At 41.0% G+C, this 20,882-nt stretch overlaps 1 protein-coding gene across 1 annotated transcript in view; it reads left to right on the top strand.

Moving 5' to 3' along the window:
* Positions 1–2,699: 2,699 nt before the first annotated feature.
* Positions 2,700–20,882, top strand: part of LOC146698296 (myelin basic protein-like) — a 62,951-nt gene continuing 44,768 nt past the window's right edge. The window contains exons 1-2 of the mRNA XM_085473361.1: positions 2,700–2,954; positions 19,990–20,048. Of these exons, the coding sequence (XP_085329487.1) occupies positions 20,004–20,048 (45 nt within the window). The 5' untranslated portion in view covers positions 2,700–2,954; positions 19,990–20,003. The remainder of the gene's footprint in view (positions 2,955–19,989; positions 20,049–20,882) is intronic.

The following is a 20,882-nucleotide window of genomic DNA, read 5'->3' as shown; positions in this document are numbered from 1 at the left end:
AAGACTGGCTACGGATACCGACTACGGAACGGAGCAGTTGTCAGCCACCTCCTGTACATGGATGACATCAAGCTGTATGCCAAGAGTGAACGAGACATCGATTCACTGATCCACACTACCAGGCTATACAGCAATGACATTGGAATGTCGTTCGGACTGGAGAAGTGTAGTCAGATGGTAACAAAGAGAGGGAAGTTAGTCAGAACTGAGGGGATTGAACTACCAGAAGGCAACATTGCAGACATAGAGGACAGTTACAAGTACCTGGGGATCCCGCAGGCGAATGGGAACCATGAAGAGGCCGCTAGAAAAGCTGCAACCACCAAGTACCTGCAGAGGGTCAGGCAAGTCCTGAGGAGTCAGCTGAATGGTAAGAACAAGATCCGGGCCATCAACACGTACGCCCTGCCCGTGATCAGGTACCCTGCTGGGGTAATAGGCTGGCCAAAGGAGGAGATAGAAGCCACTGACATAAAGACAAGAAAGCTCCTTACCATGCATGGAGGGTTTCACCCCAAGTCCAGCACCCTGAGGCTGTACGCTAAGCGGAAGGAAGGGGGCCGGGGACTGGTGAGTGTCAGCACCACAGTCCAGGATGAGACAACGAACATCCAAGAATACATTGGGAAGATGGCCCCAACTGACCGAGTGCTCAGTGAATACCTCAGGCAGCAGAAACCCAAGAAAGAGGAGGGAGACGAGGCACCATCATGGAAGGACAGGCCCCTGCACGGTATGTACCACCGGCAAATAGAGGAGGTGGCTGATATCCAGAAATCCTACCAGTGGCTGGACAAAGCTGGACTGAAAGACAGCACAGAGGCACTAATCATGGCAGCACAAGAACAAGCTCTGAGCACAAGATCCATAGAGGCTGGGGTCTATCACACCAGGCAAGACCCCAGGTGCAGGCTGTGTAAAGATGCCCCAGAGACAATCCAGCACATAACAGCAGGGTGCAAGATGCTAGCAGGCAAGGCATACATGGAACGCCATAACCAAGTGGCCGGCATAGTGTACAGGAACATCTGTGCCGAGTATAATCTGGAAGTCCCGAGGTAAAAATGGGAGATGCCCCCAAGGGTGGTGGAGAATGACCGAGCTAAGATCCTGTGGGACTTCCAGATACAGACGGACAAAATGGTGGTGGCTAACCAACCGGACATAGTGGTGGTAGAGAAACAGAAGAAGACGGCCGTAGTGATCGATGTAGCGGTTCCGAATGACAGCAATATCAGGAAGAAGGAACACGAGAAGCTGGAGAAATACCAAGGGCTCAGAGAAGAGCTCGAGAGGATGTGGAGGGTGAAGGTAACAGTGGTCCCCGTGGTAATCGGAGCACTAGGTGCGGTGACTCCCAAGCTAGGCGAGTGGCTCCAGCAGATCCCGGGAATAACATTGGAGATCTCTGTCCAGAAGAGCGCAGTCCTGGGAACAGCTAAGATACTGTGCAGGACCCTCAAGCTCCCAGGCCTCTGGTAGAGGACCCGAGCTTGAAGGATAAACCGCCCGCAGGGGCGTGCTGGGTGTTTTTTTTTATATAATGCATCAGAAAACAGACAAAGAACACATACACCATCTTTAAACAAAGTACCAACTACTGTATAGTCCTGTAAAGTCACACTACATACATACAGCAACCACTTTATTATGTACGCCTGTTCAACTGCTCATTACATTAATCCAAATATCGAATCATCCTTTCACATCAGCAGCAACTCAAAACATTTAGGCATGTAGACATGATCAAGACAGCCTGCTGAAATTCAAACCGAGCAATTAATTAAGAAAGACGACTGAACTGGGCACGGTTGCTGTACGATGTGAATAATTCAGATGTTGTTGATGTATTGGGATTTTCCCACACAATCATCTCCAGGGTTTACAGAGAATGGTCTAAAATGAGAGTGAGCAGCAGTTCTCCGGGTGAAAATACCTTGTTGATGTCAGAAGAGAACGGCCAGACTACTTCGAGCTGATGGGAAAGCAACAGTAACTCAAATAACCCCTGGTTACAAAGGTTCAAGGTAGAAACAGCCACAACACATCTGATCTTGAAGCAGATGGGCTACAGAAGCAGAAGACCACACTGGTCTTTGAAATTTTTATTAAAAACACTATCAGCAATGCTGGGAATTATTCAGGAAAGCAAGTAAGAGCTGTGACTGACAAAAGTACAAACTTTTTTGATGAGTTGTCAGATTTAAGTAAGAAGTGCATAAACACAGCAACAAATATCTATAGTAGTAAATTATGTGTAGAAACCACAGCTGTGTAAAAACAACAAGAATGTCTAGCGTGGGTGAGGCAATGCATTACTGATTTGAGAACTGCATTTGCAGTGGTAAGATCGACATTTGTGATATGAGAATTGCGCCAAAGCGATCGAGGGGGGGGGGGGGGAACCCTGTTAATTAACCTGTTGGAGGCTTTGAGTGAGGCATGAACCTGACTGCCTGTCTGTATTGTGCAATCGTTGACCCTGCTGGCTGTAAAGCTTGCTCTCAGAGTGCGCAAATCCTACAGCCGTCTGTTTTCTGTGCTCGTGAGATCCACTTTAAAATCACGTTTATTTAACCCTCCCCACCGTGAACCACGAGTCACTAATCATGCACAGACGTGCACCAGCGTGCTTTTTAGTCCATATTTCTTGGCGGATTACAGCTGCACGCCGCCCCACCCCTTAACAAACAACATCATCACTACCACTGTACCTAAATCAGGAAGCACCGACACGTTTTTCTTTTTTTCCCCTTTTTTGTTTTCTTTCCTTTTTTCGTAACGGAGACACTTTGGTGATTACAGCAACTGCGAACCATAAAGGGGGAAGAAGGCGTTATCTTCGATGCTGCTGACGACCACCGGTGACCACTACTAAAAGAAGACTGACACTTTGTTTCATCCAGTACAAGGCACAGCTGTGGATGCATTTGACACAGTCTAACCGGAGAAGGGTATGTGCACAGTCAAGGTTGTAAAATTCACAGGGAAACAAACACATACACGTAAAAGAAAGCAAGTGTAAAGACAGTGGCATACACGCGGGGGATACGACACTATTTGCATTTTATGTGGACTGCAGCTCGTGTGGTTTAGCGATAGTAAACATGTTTCACACGTCGACGCCTTTACGGCGCGTAACAAAAGCTGAAGCGAAAATATGCTCGGAATGTAGTTCCTGAGTAACTTTAGAAGACAGCGACGGAGTGAGAGCCGTGTTAGCATCCCTGTCATCACACTGTGACACTGCGTTTGTCATGTGCTTCGGTGGTGTCGCCCCACCACCAGCACTACAACAACTCCCCCGTCCATCCATCCCCGCGGCTGTCTCCTCGCGCTCCGAACACAGTTAGCATACCGTGCGATTTGACTCTTCTTCGCTTAACCGCAACATGACAAAGCGTTTCGTGTGAGAGCAACGCCTTGTTCACAGTCAGCCCTTAAGTGCCTTTAATTCGGCGTGCACCTAACTCGACAAGCTGGAATTTAATGTGGTAAATTTAAGGGTTTATTATTTGCTTCCTAATGCTTGCCACCGGAAGCCCCACTTTGTTGTTGGTAGCAGTCGTCCACTGGGCTAGCAGAGAAAGGAACTATTTAGTCTAAACAGCGTTAATATCACTTTCGGTAGATGGCTTAAATGTTTTCCGAATTTATCCGTGGTTTAAATCGACTCGTTATGTCACGTTTCCCTCGACACGAACACACGCACCGAAGTGCGGCGCCTTTAAATGGCGAGAATTCGAATGAGGATTTGCGCCCAAACTTCAGTGTGGATCACTCTGGTTACATGTTATTTACTGAGCACCTTAATGCATGCGTAAAGCTGTTGAGTGTACCTTTCACAGTTGCAGCAGTCAGCATTGCTACAACTGTTTGTTTTTAATGCTAGACAAGTCTTTAAATTGGACATTCTTTGTAGGTGTTTATCATGGGTTAGGCTTTAATTATGGTGGTGTTTTGACTAGGCTGCTGCCTTTCAGCACACTCAACCGTGTAAAGCAGAAGGAAATTGAAGTATTACATCACTGCATCCCAAGCAAAGGCTATTCTACAACAAGCTCACCTCCTTTCCTCACTTTTCATGAAACAGGCTGGTGACAGAAACCATAAGCCTCTCTGTGACTATGACGAAAGCATAGAATTTTTATCCACACACTGTTAGTGGAAGGAGCAGCAGCTTGTGCAGCTCAAGACCCAACGATAAGCTTTCCAGCTATGTGTGTATTTTTACTCTTTGCCAGTTATATATAAAAAGGGACATTGAAGCTCAAAGCTGTTATGACATGCTCACTTATTGCTGCTTTCCTCAAGCTCTAAATAAAGCACTTACACATGAGTGGGCGCCTGTGCCTGAACTACAGTGATTTATTAAAGCCTGCTGACCCTCTAGCAAGGGAACATTGTGCAAGATAACCCCTGGCTTTGTTTGATAGAAATCCCATGTAGGTTTAATCCTCACCTTTTTTCTATTTTGCTTCAGATGATGAAAAAAGTTATTAATAGTTATCGTAACATAACACAATTACACTCCGGTTTCAGTTCTGGTACAGATTGAAACGTGGATATTTTTAGTATCGCTGACTACACAGACATAGCTTTTACCAGCGGCTCCAGGTTAACCTTCGCAAAGTTTCTGGAGCCAACTCTATTTTCTGTGGAAGTACCTGAGTTGCGAAGGCCACAGGAATGCATTTGTCTAGGCCAAGAGAAAGAAATACCAGGAAGGTTTGCTCACATGTCCCGGCTGGCAATCCTTTGCCTTTATGAACATGCTGTACTTGCACCAGCAAGCCCCCCCACCCCCGTGAGTATCATGCAATCAGTTGTGCAAACATTCAGAATTTTTTCCTTCTCAGCCAACATTTTCGACCCCATTTCTGCACGTGCACTGAATCCACTTGCTACATCTGTGTTTTACAGGTGATACACTGAGGTTTGTCAACTTCCGTGCTCAGAGATTCACAAACTTCCTCCCGTTTCTCACTTCCCCCTTCCTGTCTGTGCCTGCTCTGGCAAACAGGTTGAGTCACATTACCTTCACCTCCTGCGCAGCAGTGCACTCGTTTTGTTAGTTTTACCCTAGGTGGGGTGTTGGCAGCGTTGCTCTATGAAATTCTTGACAGCATATGTTGTCATTGAAAGTAGCGTCACAGCCTTGAAAGTGTTGCTTAAACGTTATCCCTCTGGGCCAAGGATGGGCAATTAATTTTCTAAAGAAATGAAATGAAAAACTGGGACAGTTGTGGAGGGCTGCAACAGTGAGCTGAACTCAGTCCTGCTCAATATTAATTTTATGTCTTTGTAAGAGTAAATGTTATAGTTTTGTCCTAAATATAGCCCCTTGGGGAAAATGAATAATTGCCCATCCCTGCTTTAGAGTCATATTATAGATGGCAAATGCAAGCAAGTTGCTTGGGTCATACATCTTCATTGTGGAGTTCTAAGCTAGTGTTCAGGCTCCAGGTTATGTCAGTAAGGCCCCTGTGGGAGTGATGGAAAGTTCCTGTGCAAAACATCTCAAAACAAACATGAATTAACAAAGCAAATTGCTGTGCTTAGTATTGGACCACTGGGAGTATTTTTTTTCCAACTGATGTCTGGTATTCCCATAGAACTATATATACCAATTTTTTTTTTTTTTTTTAAAGACAGGAAGATCCCACAGCTGTCTTCTCAGACATTTCTATGCAATAGCAGCTCTGTATTTATACAGAGTATATTTGTAGTCTATGTTGTCATGGCCCTCCTTCGAAACATCAGAGAATCTTTGCTAGTTTAAGATGAAAAGTGCCACAGTTTGATATTTTAGTCAAAGAAAGGGGAGCTTATCCAAATAAATCACTCAACCCTGAGACCAATTATCTCATGTTAGGAGAGCAAGAAGCGAAGAAGGCAGTGACTCTGGTGTTTTAGGCAGACAGCTGGAGCCCGCAGGCTAGCATCACCTCTCTCTGTGGTGGAACTGCTGTAGTTCGGGCAGATGCGCGTGGCCAACTGCCGTTTCATTCAAGAGGAATACTGATGAAAGGGGAAAACGACTTGAAGGGTTTTCATTTAAATTCCGTTCAGCTTGTTTTGTTTTTGCTTTTAATGACGTCAATGCAAAACATGCAAAACCCGAAGCGAAGGGCGCTTTACATAGTAAGCTAAAGATGCTTTGATTTTAGAGAGAGAACTCTAATGATCTCATCTGATTCTTCTCTTTGAGCAAGCACTTAAGAGGAGGAAGAGATCTGTGGCAGAACCAGAGGGGCAGTGAAAAAGATGTCAGAAGAGCATTGAGAGACATCACAAATATGGAGAAAAGGAAAAATGTCAAATTCTGAAATTTCAGATTCTTAATATAAAATTTCAGGCTTATTTGCTTCTAAATTACTTAATTAATCCCTTTTTAATTGGCCAAGTTGTTAGTCTAAACTACAAGTTTGACATAGTCCAAGAAAGTTAGTAGGCACAAACACATTTTAATTTCAAGGGGTTTTGGCACCCTGCTCTAACTTTATCTGCATAGTCAGCCTGTACAGTTGTGCCAGTTTCTCCATATTCTAGCCTTCATAATGATTCAGCATGAAAAGGAGCTATTCAGGCAGTGCATGTGCTGAGTGCCCTCAATAAAATAGCTATTTAAAAATGTAGACGGTAAATGTGTTGTTATTGTGTTAGGCTGCCACAGATGAAAAACACTGGCATGACGTTCCATTCCCCAGCTCCTGCAGTCCACACACTGAATAGTTCTTGGAAAGGGCAGAGAACCCCAAACTTCTCCCCACCTTGTAGTGTAGAATCCTTGTGACTGCTCCAAATACCAGTCCATTTACCATTTTAAAAAGTTAAGTCTTTGAGTAAGGTGACATGTATTCTGCAAATCAGTGCTGTCTCAGAAAATGCAGTCTTCTTCTTACGGTAATGATTGCAGCGTATGTTTGTACTAGGGCTGGGCCATATTATACCGTTCACGGTAATACCGGTATAATGTTAGGCAACGATAGGAAAATGAAATATCGCGATAGAATATGAGTAAAACGCGCATGCGCAGTGCTTTTGTTTTCATACGCACATGGCCGATTGTTGAGTGAAACAGATGAACCAGAATTGGTTTGTAAAAATGGAGCAACTTCAGTGATGTGGAACTGGTTTGGTGTTTGTCCGTCAGATACACGACAAAGCACATTTCTTTGCAGAACATGCAAGCGGCCGTCGTTATTGTCGTATTTGTCGTATTTGTCGGACTAAGATGCTCTTAAATCTGGGAGTAATCTGGGTCCTAAACTCCGTAAACTTCAGGTCAAACGAACACTGCAGCATCACTGAGAGTTAAAAACTGTCTAAATTCTTTCATCTTTAATAAAACGATCAGCATTGCTGCTTTACCAGGTGAAACTATGAAGTTTAACTTCCAGGCATCCATGAAAACAAAATGTATTACATTTAACGGAGTTAGAAGTTAGCAGGAAGCTAGCGGATGTTAGCTCGCTAGTTTCGCTAGTTACCTAAGCATGATATTGCATGTTCTGACTGAGAGATTTCTGAAAAAATTCAAACGTACAGCTCTGCTATCACTTCCAACATAAATGAAGACAGGAAACTAAACAGCAGTGACGTTTGTAGGGTTACTAGAGTTGGACTAGTTGGTATATAATGATGTGCTACGTGATCGCTAGCGACACAGCTATGTTAGCATAACATAAACAGTGAAGCTGGAACACTAACACTTTACCACTTATAAAAGTTAACGTTAAGGTTCCTGATAGTTAAAGACAAATGCAATCGCATGGCAGGATGCTGTAAACGGACCAAACTTCAGTCAGGACTGAGATAATCCATCCACAATACGAGGTTAGTCATTAATATACTGCAACAACATGGGAATAGAGCAGCTGCCAGAGAATTCAACATTAATGAATCAATGGTACAGAAGTAGAGGAAGCAAGAAGAATGAGTTTAATAAAGTTTGATTTATCTGACTGCTTTGTTTCGCTTAATGTGCCTTATAATCCCGTGCACCTTATGGTACGAAAAATATGTACTGCACACTGCAGTTTAATGTTGCAAAGCACCTCTTTTTAACTTCAGTGGATATTATACATGGTTATGCTCAGGATATGTCAGCCCATTTCTACTGGAAATGCCTTTTGGTTAAACTTTCAGCAAGGAATTTGCATTTGCACTGTTACATTTTTATAAAGCTTTAATGTACATAAAAACCAGCTTCTTGTTTAAGTGAAAATAAATGGAAGGTTGTCTTTTTGCGCTAGTAATGTTGTGGAGTTGTATTTTGTCTCGCATCAATTATATCGTCAGTTATATCGTTATCGCAAATTTTCAAATATATATCGTGATAAATATTTTTGGCCATATCGCCCTGCTCTAGTTTGTACCCTACCTCCTCCTCAAAACTTGGGCCAATCTGAACGAAACTTTGCTTGAAAATTGTTACACATGCATCGATCATTAATATCCAAACAGCACAAAAGTGAGGAAATTTGTGTTTGATTTGTGCTAACAGTGCTACTTTGCAATAAATCTCATACTGTTGGAAAGCCTGTTTATTTCTCCTGAAATAGTCCCACATTTATAAGGAAAATGCATTTTTGGATTGAGGTGAAACTTGACAAAAAAAAATCTTTTTGCCAAAGAGCTTATTCTGTTACCAAATATTGTTTGGCGTTTATTGGATTGACTGAAGTCTGTAGAAACAAGTCACTGGCAAATTAAGAACTGATTCATTAACAAACGGGGGCCTCAGCAGATGTAGAGAACCATGACATTTCTTCCCCATTTCAGTCACAAGCTTGGTCACCCAATACTGTGGGATGGCGTCACATTCTTCAACCAGCATTTGTCACAAGTCAGCTAATGTGGTTGTGTTGGTCAGTCTGGCACGAACAGCACACCAAAGCTGACCCCACAAGAGTTCGATAAGGTTGAGGTCAGGACTGTAGGCAGGCCATTCCCTACTCTCTACTCCAAAATTCTGGAGGTAGTCTCTGCAAAACCTCACTCCGTGGGGTGAGCGTTGTCATCCTGGAGGACAGAGTCCGGTCCCAGTCTGTGGTGATATGGGACTGACACTGGTTGTAGAATCTCCTCTCGATATCTCTCCACATTGAGATTGTCTCCAGTGATGATAAGCCTTGTTTTTCCAGTGAGGGAGATGGTGCTCCACATCATCACCACGCTGCCTCCACCAAAAGCTGTTACCCTATCAGTGCAGCAATCAGCATAGCGTTTTCCACATCTTCTCCATACTTTGACCCAGCGATCCAGCTGCCGTAGGTAGAATCCGGCCTCATAGCCGAACGTAACGTCCCTCCACATGCTCAAGTTCCAGTGCACATCTTTCTGACACACGGGGCACCAGAAGCTCAAGATCAGCCATAAATCCCAGTGAGTTTGATTTTCCTATTCATCATCTCCCTGCTTATCCAGTGTTACCTTCTCTATTTGTGCTTATTTCACATGTCATGTGAAACCAGGGTTGTATTTATTAAACGGGTTGTTTTAAACGATCGTCTCATGTTGTTATTTTGTCCTTTGGAAAAATTGCTGGGTAGTAACTAATTCATTGACATTTTAGACTAGGTAATTGTTGCAAGTTAAATAGTTTTGTCCATTTCCATTACTTTTGCTATTGTGCTTGTGATTATAGAAAGGCCAGGGATAAAAAGGCACGAGCCTCAGAGCCCTTTAAATGTCGAGTATTGCTCTTGTGTGGTTGCTAATCAGAAAAAAGGGGGTTGAAAATGAGTTTGCATGCGCTCCTTTTAAAGTAGGACAAGTAGATTTGGAAAGAATAATTTATTTCTTTTTTTTTTTTTACATTGGTTTGACAGGTAGTAGTCAATGCTGCATGGAGGAACGGATCCCAGCCTTCGTTTTCCTGATCGACCACATATACCCCGTTTTCTCCATTTGGTGTGATTTTTATTTTTATTTTTTTTTTTGCATTTGTTTAGGAGCAGTAACGCATGGCACTCTCACATCCATTTAAATATAAATTTTTTAGTATTATATGAAAGAGAAGAAGAGAGAAAGGAGGTGAAGACGATGAAACAATCCAGTTTCTTTATAAGGATTGCCATTCTGGCATTGCACTGCCCTCCCTCTGGGACAGATTTTAACCTTTGACCTCAAAGCTATTGTCAAGAATATAGTGTACTTTCCACTGATACATAGGGAGAGCTATAGATCTCTTATCTCATCCCCTCTCTCCACTGCCTTCCGCCCAAAGGCACACATGCACACACATACGCACATGCTCCGTATTCATTACGTAATTGACTCTCGCAGTAGGGCAAAACACGGCGCAGTCACCGAGGCTTAAAAGAAGCTGTTATGTCGAACGCACAAGAGCAAACTTTAAGTGAAACAATGGAACCAAGCAACACATGCTCCGGTTAGAGACATGGGTTTGTCAGTCTGCTGCTGTGTGACGATATGCCACGCAGACGTCGTATCAAGTTATGGAAGCTAAATGAGTCCATCATACACGGGCCTCATGTGATTGTTAATCATAGGCTAGTATGTGAGAACTGCGTGCTGGGATCTGGCTCAGAGATGCAGAGTAGCTGTGTTCCTTTTTTTATTGTGTGCACACACACACACAAAAAAAGAGGTAGTGTCTCTTTGGTCACAATGATTCGGTGGAGACGAACTACAGAAATGCAGCATGGACCAAAATGAATGTGTTACTTAAAGAATGTATTGGGACCGTGCAGATTGTGGTTACAGCAGTGGTAGTAAATGAAAGTGTTTTGTTTAGGTTAATTAATGTTACAGCAAGCACTGCATGCCAGTGTGATGCTTGATGTGTTCACCTCAAAAGCTGAATACTTCACTCTGACAAAGCAAGAGAAGCTGGCTTAGACAAAAGCCGAACGCAAAATTAATGACCGGTTATCCTGAAAGCTCCTCCTTACTTACTTTTTGATCTGCTACCTTTTATATATGCATCACGAACATACTATATATGGGTCTTCTGATTGGCTTTGGTGAGGAAGGTGCAGCTTCTGGCACCTCAGTGTTGTCTGTGTCACTTTCAGGCTCATTCTCTTTCATGTTTTTGGCTAAGTGGACTTTTCGACCACACATTTCTTTGGAAGTTTTAACAGTTTGCCAGCTGAGTATTGTCACAATCTGCTTCATTAAGAGCTTTGCAGACAGTATGGTGGGCAGAGCAGAGAGCTGCAGCAAATGGCAAGAACAGGTCTTTAGTTGGATCCAAGTGCAAAAACATTTCTCCTAGGGCTGAACGATATATCGCATTTGCGATAATATCGCGACATGATCAAGTGCAATTTTCTAACCGCAAAGGCTGCGATTATACTCTGGACATGTCCAAATTCATGGGCTGCATCCTCCTGAGGCCGCATTTGTAGACCGATTACGTCACAGCGACGCGCCGAAGGCTGTCCAAATTACTACCATATCCCAGAATTCATAGCGCGGCCCAGCCAAACTCCAGTTTCCAACAATGGCGGCCGCTACTAAGTTTTAAAATTACTCATACTAATCTTTCTGGGTCACAAAATAAACTTTTAAAATATTTTCAGGCGAGAAAGTAGTTGTGTAAACATCAAATATCTGCTCGGTTTATCAAGATATCCCATATTTGCAAAAGTGCTTCGACGTTTTCAGAGGCGTCTGCTACCCACCAGCTCGACAGCTAGCCGGGAGCTCGAGGGTTACTGATGCGGCCGAGAACGGCACAACTCCCGGCACATCATTTTCAGATCACCGCGGAGTTTCGCTGCTCGGGTTAAACGTGATATATAAGTCACTTAGACAACCTAAAAATGTTATTGTTGGGCTTTTTTCAGTGTTTTGTTTGTTCGTGAGTAAATCGGTTTGGCTGAGATTAAAGTTATTAGATTAGATAAAATAAAACTTTATTAATCCCCCGGGTGGGTTCCTCCTTGGTTTTCACACAGCTGACTAAACGTCAAACAGAAAACTTATTAAACAGAAGTATGAGACAGTCGAGAATTTACGCCAGTGTCTGGTTATATTTTAGATAGCAAGAAGCAGACGGCCGAGTTTATTAAACTCCACCGAGACAGCGGTGACGCTAATCAGAACTAGACCGTCCAATTTCACGCCTTAAAACTTTAAAGGCGTGTTTGTGTGTGTGTTTATACAATTGCTATTATGTTTGCACTTTATGTGTAATGTTACTGACTGCAGAGATCAGTAAGATGTGTGTATTTTTTATTTATTAGTTTTATTTATTTAATATTATTTTTTAATTGAATGACTGTCTAGTAGTTCACAGATGTCGAAAAACTGAGTGTGGTAAAGCCACTGATTTTGTTTATGTATATTTCTGCAATCTGCACATTGTACTGACTTTCATTTTAATGTTTACACCAGGGTTCCTTGTCAGCACTTTATGCTCAGATGTTTGTAAGCTAAAAATAAACTATTGTGTATGTTCAAATATACTGTTGTGATTGAAGAAGTTAAATAAAAATGTCAGTCATCAATTCATGCATCACCTCATGTTATCATAACAGAGGTCTGTCTTCCAGGAAAGAACAGTTTAAAATTAATGTAATATAGTATTGGCCATACTATATGATGTATTGCTTGTCTTTTTTTAATAATACAGAAGACAAAGACCTTAAAAAATAATCGCATATCGCATCGCAATCGCAATATTGGGGCAAAAAATCGCAATTAGATTATTTTCCATAATCGTTCAGCCCTAATTTCTCCCTGTGTGTCATATTCTGCACTGGAGTTCTGAGGTCTTAGTAGCCACGGGTCTGTTATAAATCAGTTAGGTGATGGAGCAGATCAAAGAGAGCAGGGAGCAGCAGAGAGGTGTGGTCGTGGAGCTAGAGGATCACACGTGCGTGCAGACACAGTATTAGAGCACTAGTGTAAATTTACTTATGTCCAATAAAGACAGAGAAAAATGTGTTGGGTTTATTGTAGTTAACACAAAGCTGTCATGCATTTTTAACACAGATTTAAAGCCAGAGGTCATTTTAGTTTTATCCAAAAGTCAATACCAATAGATCTGTCTGCAGCAGCCAGTCGCTTTTTTGGAATATTTGCCTTTGGTTGTTCCTTAAATTTGCTGCTTTTAAAGCACTTTGAAGAGCTGTGGAAATATTCTCCTGGGATGCACTAGCTTTATGTGGGCTCAATAAGCCATCGTGATGACTTGAAGGTGTTTTAGCTACCCGAGAGGCTGAATAAAGAAGGGAAAAAAATCTATTTCTTCAGCTGTTGCTCTCACCCACTCTGACGCATATTTGTCGTGTTTGTCACATTTTAAGCATGCTGTATTTTCTTTAAATGGTTATTTCTTCCTTTGGTTAGATATTAATTTCAATTTGAGAACAGCAAAACTACCTGATTCTTATTTTTAGAAACTCATTCACTTTTTGATTTTCAGTCTAACGTTAGCAACTCTGATTAGAGAAGCAACACTTCTCTAATCAGAACAGGGGGTTTGTTAGTCTTGAATTGTGTTTAATGAAAACACATACAGGTTTTGCTTCTGTGTTAACTATGTTATTTTTCCTGATCCTTATGTCCCCATTTATTAAAAATGCTGTAAACAACTATGAAGCAAAACAATTTACCATAAATGGTACTGTAAATAAGCTAGGTTAATAGTAAAACTCAACAGTTGTCACTGCTTTTAGCTAACAGGCTTCTGAAACTCAGGTGTATGGCCATGATTTCACAGTGCTATCCATCATAATCGTTAACCTGTTGCATTTAGAATTCCTGGAAAAGCTTGAGCCACTCGGGCGCCGGCGAAAGAATTATTATATTTTGGTTTATGCACGCGCATTAAACACAAATCTTGGATGGCTGGGACAGCAGTTGGATTTTTAGCCATGTCTTCCAACTCGTCCGAACTCCACCTTCTTTGCTGCAGCTGGCAACTGTAATCCTTGTTCTGCTCTTGAGGGCCACTCCAACCAGAAGCTGGGACACAGAGATCTTCAAAGCTACAGAGCAGTACAAGGACTACCTTTTCCAACTGTAGGACATGCTAATATGATGCAGCTTTGTCCCTCCACACTGTTGTTTGCAATAATTTCTTCTTGAGTCTTGTTGTAGTCAGTTATGGTTTCCCTACTTTAATGCATAATTCATCCTGTTTCATCAGCATTATAAAGCATTCACTAGACCCTGATGGGGGAGATTTATGATGTAGAAAACTAATCTCTTTCACCTGTACAGGCCTATAGTAAAGAAAGAAATAGCTTTGCAGTCTGTGCTCACTGAGAAATGGATGAGGGCCTTTAGTGTTACTTGATGCAGTGAAGTAAGCCGGCCAGATATGATAATCATAAAAGCGAGTGTATACAAACCCTTATGCATGCAAAACATATATCATACAACATATATTCCTCTTTGCCTCATCCCGTCTTAAATAATCCTGGCAGTGTTTCTATAGTCTTTTTTTTTTTGTCTTGACACTGTAGAGTTTTAATTTGCATATGTGGATGCAGAAACAGACTGGGTTCAGTGTGCTTTACGTACTCAGTCATGTTACTGAACAGGGTTCTGTCAGTGAAGCTATTTTTTTCCCTTAAATTTACATTTTCAACAGGATTGTAGTCATGAACGGAATTCAGTACGTGCAGCAAACAGATGATGCAAAATCTAGAAGCTTTTATTTAAATGTCAGTATGCAGGCGTTTTTCTAAATAATGAGCCCCATTTCTTATCCACATCAAATCCATGCAGAAACACTAGGGGCTTATCAGGATGATGATTTTAAATGGCCTCAGGTAATGGACAGCTCAGATGGATATAATTGCTTATTTATATACAGGCTTCCGCTTTGCATGGTAATGGATCAGGTGGTGGGCTTTAGGTAGCCATCCTATAATAAGAGCTTTTCCATCTTAATGACTTATTTAACGATAAAATGGAAATGTTTCCAGGTACGTGCTGACAGTCACAGCAACTCATGTAGGTTAAAATAGAAAGGGGCACTCGAAATTTGGCTTTTTCCACACAAATCCCTTTGTGTCAGGGACTGTGTGTGCAAAAACAAAATCCAAGTTAGCAAGTCACTGTTAAATGCTACTACTGAGTTGTAATTGCAGCCTTGTGTTACGCCCTTCCACATGCACACTTCCACCTCTCCCTCTGTCACTCGATTATGCAACAGTCCTGTCTTGCAAGTCCTTGCAGGATCTCAGCTTTGGATTGTGTAACGCTGAGAGGGGAACAGGCTGTAAGGCCTCACATTTAGCCGCAGAGAATCCCAGCGACGCCTCGCCACATCCAGCAAATATTTGAGTCCTCAGCGGACATTTTTCCGCCACACTGATTGCACAGCCACTGGCACTCTAATTATATCCCTTTGTTTAACCAGTGGGATTATGTTTTTCTTCCAGCTTATTTTTATAGTTTTCTGTGGCTGCTTTCATCCACAAGCAGATATGATTTATAGTGAGATAATACTTTAGTTATCCCCAAGGGGAAATTCAGATATCCAGCAGCTTGGTCAAAAAACAAACATCCCTCTGGTCATAAATAATAATAATATTAATAATAATAAAACAATAAGGTAAAGTTTCACGATACCGTCTTACTTCCCTTTGTGGGAAAACTTGGTGGGAACGTTTTGATGAACTAACATGCTATACAGGTACGGGTGGGGGTAAAAATGTGCCATGTTGTTTACTTGACTCCTTAAATCCATCTTTTCTGTGAGTTACTATCTTGTAAAAGTCAGTTTGAGGAAGTCTCACGGAGACTGAACAATCCTAGAGGTTTGAAATGCTGCACAAAGGTAATACTGCTTTCATGCACACAGGCCTACAGTTAATATAATAAACAGCTTTACAGTATCTGTGCTTGCTTAGTAAAGGAAGAGAGCCTTTTATGTTACTTGAAACCAATAAAGTAAGCAGCCCAGAAAAGATTGTCCTGAAAATACAATTCCAACAGCACTTCTGTTACAAAACCTACCGCTTTTCCTTTATGAAAAGGGAATCTTAAGTTCTGACAGTCATGAACAGGCAAGAAGTAACATAGCTCTCAGCAAAGAATGTGTTGTGAATGCTTATTCATTGTAAAAACAGAAACTTTATAATTCAAGTCTAGCTGGAGCTAATGATGGTCAGAAAGAGACTGTCCATAGGTGTTTATCATGGCATAGAGGTGCACTGTAAGAAGCACATCGTGTGACAGAAAGTGCAGTTCACCTCGTCGTCTTTTATTGGTTCTAGTGCAACTAGCATGTTATTTATGTTATATTCATTCCCTCTAAGTTTTTGTGCGGTAGTTGTTGTAGGAAAGATTTCTAACGGCATATTTAAAACTGTCATTTTTGTGTTATCCACGTGACAAATGTGGTAAATGAAAGTGGTGCTCTGACTTTAGAATTCTTGTGTTAGCATGATTTGGCTAACTGCTTTATCTTTTTGGCTTATTAAAAAAAATAGCTTCAAGAAATGAATTTAATTTAATTTCAACTTTTACAAACTGATTTGGATGGTTAGAACTTATTTAAACAACCACTTTGTATTTCAAATGAAATTCTCTTCATAAAAGGGCTGTGGCTTAGAGCTAAGTTTCAGTTAGCAAGTAAACAGGAAGCGGATTGTTTACTTTTCTATAATATTCTTCTGTAATATTAAATTAGATGTTCTATCCTTTGATAATATTTTTGCCTATGAAATAATATATCAGTTACTCATAATCAGAAAAAAAATGGTTGAACTAATTACATTAACTTAATTCTTTTAAGAATTTTTTTTTTTTTTTTTTTTTTTTTTTTTTTTTGCCTTTGCTGCTGTTGTTGCAGGATGAGGTCGAAATGACCACACTGGTGGTTCTAGTGTTCAGCTTATATTAGCCACATGATTGGGAGGATTTTTAACAGCCCACAGAATACTTGAAGTGAAATTTCAACATACAAAGTGTATAGATAGTTCTGTTTTGTTTTGATGTTGGAACTAGCTAGGTTAGCTAGTTCTTGCTAATACTGCTTTAGCAAATAGCTTGTAATTTAAACGCTAAAGACACAAATGATTTTATCAACATTCACTATTAAAGCTTAGGTTGTATTTACAAGTTGTTCTGATCACAAGAAGATTTCAAATACTACACAGGGCAAACTTACTTTTCACCTTCTCCCTTTTTACATTGCAATTTTTGGTGAAATTTACTCAAGCTCACAGAATAGCTGTTTACAAAACACTTTCCAATTGAAAAAGCTCATTTCGCTCCACTGGGTATAGATTTGTGAGCTATATTATTTATGGTTTCCAGTCATTTTCTAAGCTTATTGCAATTTAACTACACTCATTCCTAAATAAAAAGCCAAACCACTGTGATGCTGCTACTGGCATTAAATCGACGTTCTCTTTTCTGATGACAGTGAATATAATAACACCTTTCAATAGGTGATATTTTTTTTCCAGTGCAGGCACAGAGGAAACTCATATTTAGTTAACCTGGATTGACCGTTGCAAAAAGCAAACATGGCATTTAAATGTGCTTGTATAATGTGCTGTATTGATTTGTTTTGTGTTTTTTGTTTTGTATTTTATTGTTTAAAAGCTCAATCATTTTTTTTTCCTTCAATTGCTTGATTGACCTCTCAGTACAGAATGTGAGCATGTCAATACGTGTGAAATTTAAATAATACAGCTGACACACATGGTAATCTTGAATTAATGAAGATTCCTTTGGGACTTTTTTTGGTTTTTTATGTTGATTCTCTCCTTCTTGACTATCAATAGACCATCAATAAACCACACTACCATTCCTTTTTTCCCTCCACATGAACAATGCTGACAGCACTTTTCCACACCTGCCATGTGAAAAAGTGAAGACAGGCCATAAAAGGTGATGAAAGGCTTTCTGATGGGTGCAGATCTCCTCTAAAAGCCAAATACATGCTGTGATTTTCTGAAAGTAAGAATATTCTTTTGGTGTAATTGGATGGTTTTTCCTTCAGTGGTGAGTGTCAGGCAGAGATTTAAATTGTTGCGATTTCTGGCCTTCATTTACTCATCACGTTCCTCCTTTTTGCACCTAAACATTTAAAGAATCTAAAGAAGTTTATTTTTGCTCTTTATTTCCTGCATTTGTTTGTTATTTACACGGCTTCCTTGTGATTTTTATGTTTGGCTTTTTAAGATTTAAGCTTAAATGAATATTCACGCTGCAGTGCACATGTTGGCACACTTAGCAAAACATTGTGTCGCCTCATTCCTCTTGATCAGGTTTCACTTCCATTCTCTGTGGAAATAAATAGACGTGTTGTATCCGTTCTCAAAGACGAACCCTTTCCTTTATAACACAAAGGTGCACACCTGTGCCGAGTCTGCCAGAGGTTTGGAGAATTGTTGAAACAAAGCACTGCACTGTTGTTAATGCTTACTGTATTACAATATCTCATGTCTCATAAAAAATAATGTATTAGATTCAGGTTGAGCATCTTGGAGACCAGTTTAAAGAGACAAGCCTGAGATGGTTGGGACATGTGCAGAGGAGGGATGATGGATATTCTGATGTTGAATACAGAGCTGCCAAGCAGGAAGAAAAGAGAGATCACAGAGGAGGTTTGTGGATGTCATGGAGGAGGACATGCAGAGGGTTGGTGTGGATGCTCGGGGCAGGGTGAGATGGAGGCAGATGATTCACTAGTCTTTTCTAAAGTACAGTAAGGTTAGCCTAGACATGTTTACTTGGCTTACTTTTAGCTGACCCGTTACAATGATATGCATGATTTCCAGATCCACATGGACAACAGAGGGGTGTAGACTCTGTCACTTTTTTATATTGTATGCACACTCAAAAAAATCAAAAATCAAATGCACAGATCTGATCTCCGGTTAAGGTATCCCCTAACTGTTTCTATTCAAATCACTCCACACGTGTGTTTCTGATGCCAGGAACACAGTGATGGGAAACGCATACAGTCTCACTTTTGAGTGTTGTAGAATTAACTGAACTATTGTCGTCTGTAATCACATGAATCTGGGAACCTATCGGATTATCTGAAAAAGAAAGCCCTACAATGCTTTCCTTTTCCCCCCCATTGCGAGAAAACCTTTAGTCAGATGATAATGGTGAGGATGAGACTAATATGTGAGACCCTGCAGCAAAGCAATAACAGGAAGGAGCAACTGTGGAGAGCGATCTAATATTTAAAGATCACATTAATGGACAGGTAGCTACTAGCAGCAGGCAGAAAGTATATTTAAATGAATGGATGAAGGAACACAGAACTATAAACACAAACAGGAGGCTAGGGTTGAGCTCAAACAAGGTCTACAGTGGTTCATTTTTGAATTGCTTTAAATGTTGCACCTCATTTCATTTGAAATAACTAGATTTGTTGCCTGCCTGTTACCATACATTTTTGGCTGTTCGTCTTCCCCTTAAGAGGAAGGACAATGAATTGAATAGTATCTACTGTATTTTTGGATTTTTCTCACTTACAGGCAGTTTTCCAACATCTCCAAACTACCCTTGTTTTGACTTCAGATGATTTAGGCGATCATATTTTAAACCAAAATAAGAAAATTATTAAAAGCCTGCTTTCACTTTATGCACACAGTGTATTGTGCTTTTTTTCTTGTGTCCTCTGAAATACAGATTCAGGGATCATAACCCTTATAAGAGGGGCGCCTCAATTTCAGCTGTATATATTCAGTTTTGTGTTATATACTGGGATATTAATAATTAGAGCTATTTGTTGTTATTTGCTATTGTTTTGGTAGTCGTGGAGCAACTGTGACCACATACTTTATTAATCCCAGAAGAAGGTATTCTGATTCTAACTGTGGCATTTTAAATGCTATTGCTGCCATTAAGAGATGGAAGGGAGGGAAAGCCCCGGTGCCTTTTTTATGGCTGTATGTGAAGCTACAGTTTCACACTGAATCTGGAGCTTGCCTCTCTTGCTGCAATAAGGAGGAGTTCGTAATCTTCACATAATATGCTGTTTACAGTCTTCCCCTGGTGTAAACTCATTGTGTGTGTTTCTTACAGGCTCTGTTAGCAGCATGGGACAGCATCTAGGAAAGAAGGAGCCCAACACAGACGGCAAGGTAAGAGGGCTCATCGCAGCTTTATATTAGTTTTCTTTTATTTGTGTGCGAGCGGTGGCTGTTATCTGCTGGACTTTGGACTCTGTGGCACAAAAGCTGTTGGGCTCCTTCACTCATGCTAATGTACTGCTGCCGCAGAGCTTTGAGCAGGAGTGACAACCAGTTTAGAGAATGTGTGTGTGTGTGTGAGTGTGAGTGTTGAATCTCTTTGGATAAAAAGCTGCATAAATGCCTTGCAAGTGTATGTGTGTCTAAGATTTTTGTGGCAAGTGTTTTGGGTTTTTCCTTTGTTTCCAAGCAATTTAGTCGATGACATTGAGGTTTTGTATTTTTAATTGTTGCTAGACTGGAATAAGAAGCATGCTCAGTGTACTTTATATTGATCTCTAAAAATAGGGAAACCCTAAACCTTGGCACACCTGAGGCAGTCATTTTTAAAATATAATTCTGTGTAGACTTGAATTGCTGCAAATTTTCAAGAGATAATATTCGGCACGCTCAGTTTTCAACAGCCGGCATCCCACTCTTAATTGAACCATGTTGCCATGGCGATATCCCAGGCACCACGAACCTCCGCGGTTCTCTTGGGTCATCCCCTCGAAACAACAAGCCTCTCCGCAGCACCACTCTACGAGAGAACCCATTTGAACTGGAGAGAGTAAATAGATGATGGCGTGCATCAGGGCTGACATTAAACCCTCTCCAAGTACACATCTCATTTAAACATTAGCTTTGGCCCAGTGATCAGCGGCGCTCAGATGGGCTACCACCCTGCTAGTGGGTGTAGAAATAAAAACACCACATTTTGGGGAATTTTTGCCCATCTGAGTCGAG

The sequence above is a fragment of the Copadichromis virginalis genome, linkage group LG11 (genome assembly GCF_057382275.1).
Source record: "Copadichromis virginalis isolate Kocher_CV1m ecotype Utaka linkage group LG11, C_Virginalis_male_GT1.1, whole genome shotgun sequence".
NCBI lineage: Eukaryota > Metazoa > Chordata > Actinopteri > Cichliformes > Cichlidae > Copadichromis > Copadichromis virginalis.
This window is presented reverse-complemented; position numbering and strand designations above follow the sequence as displayed.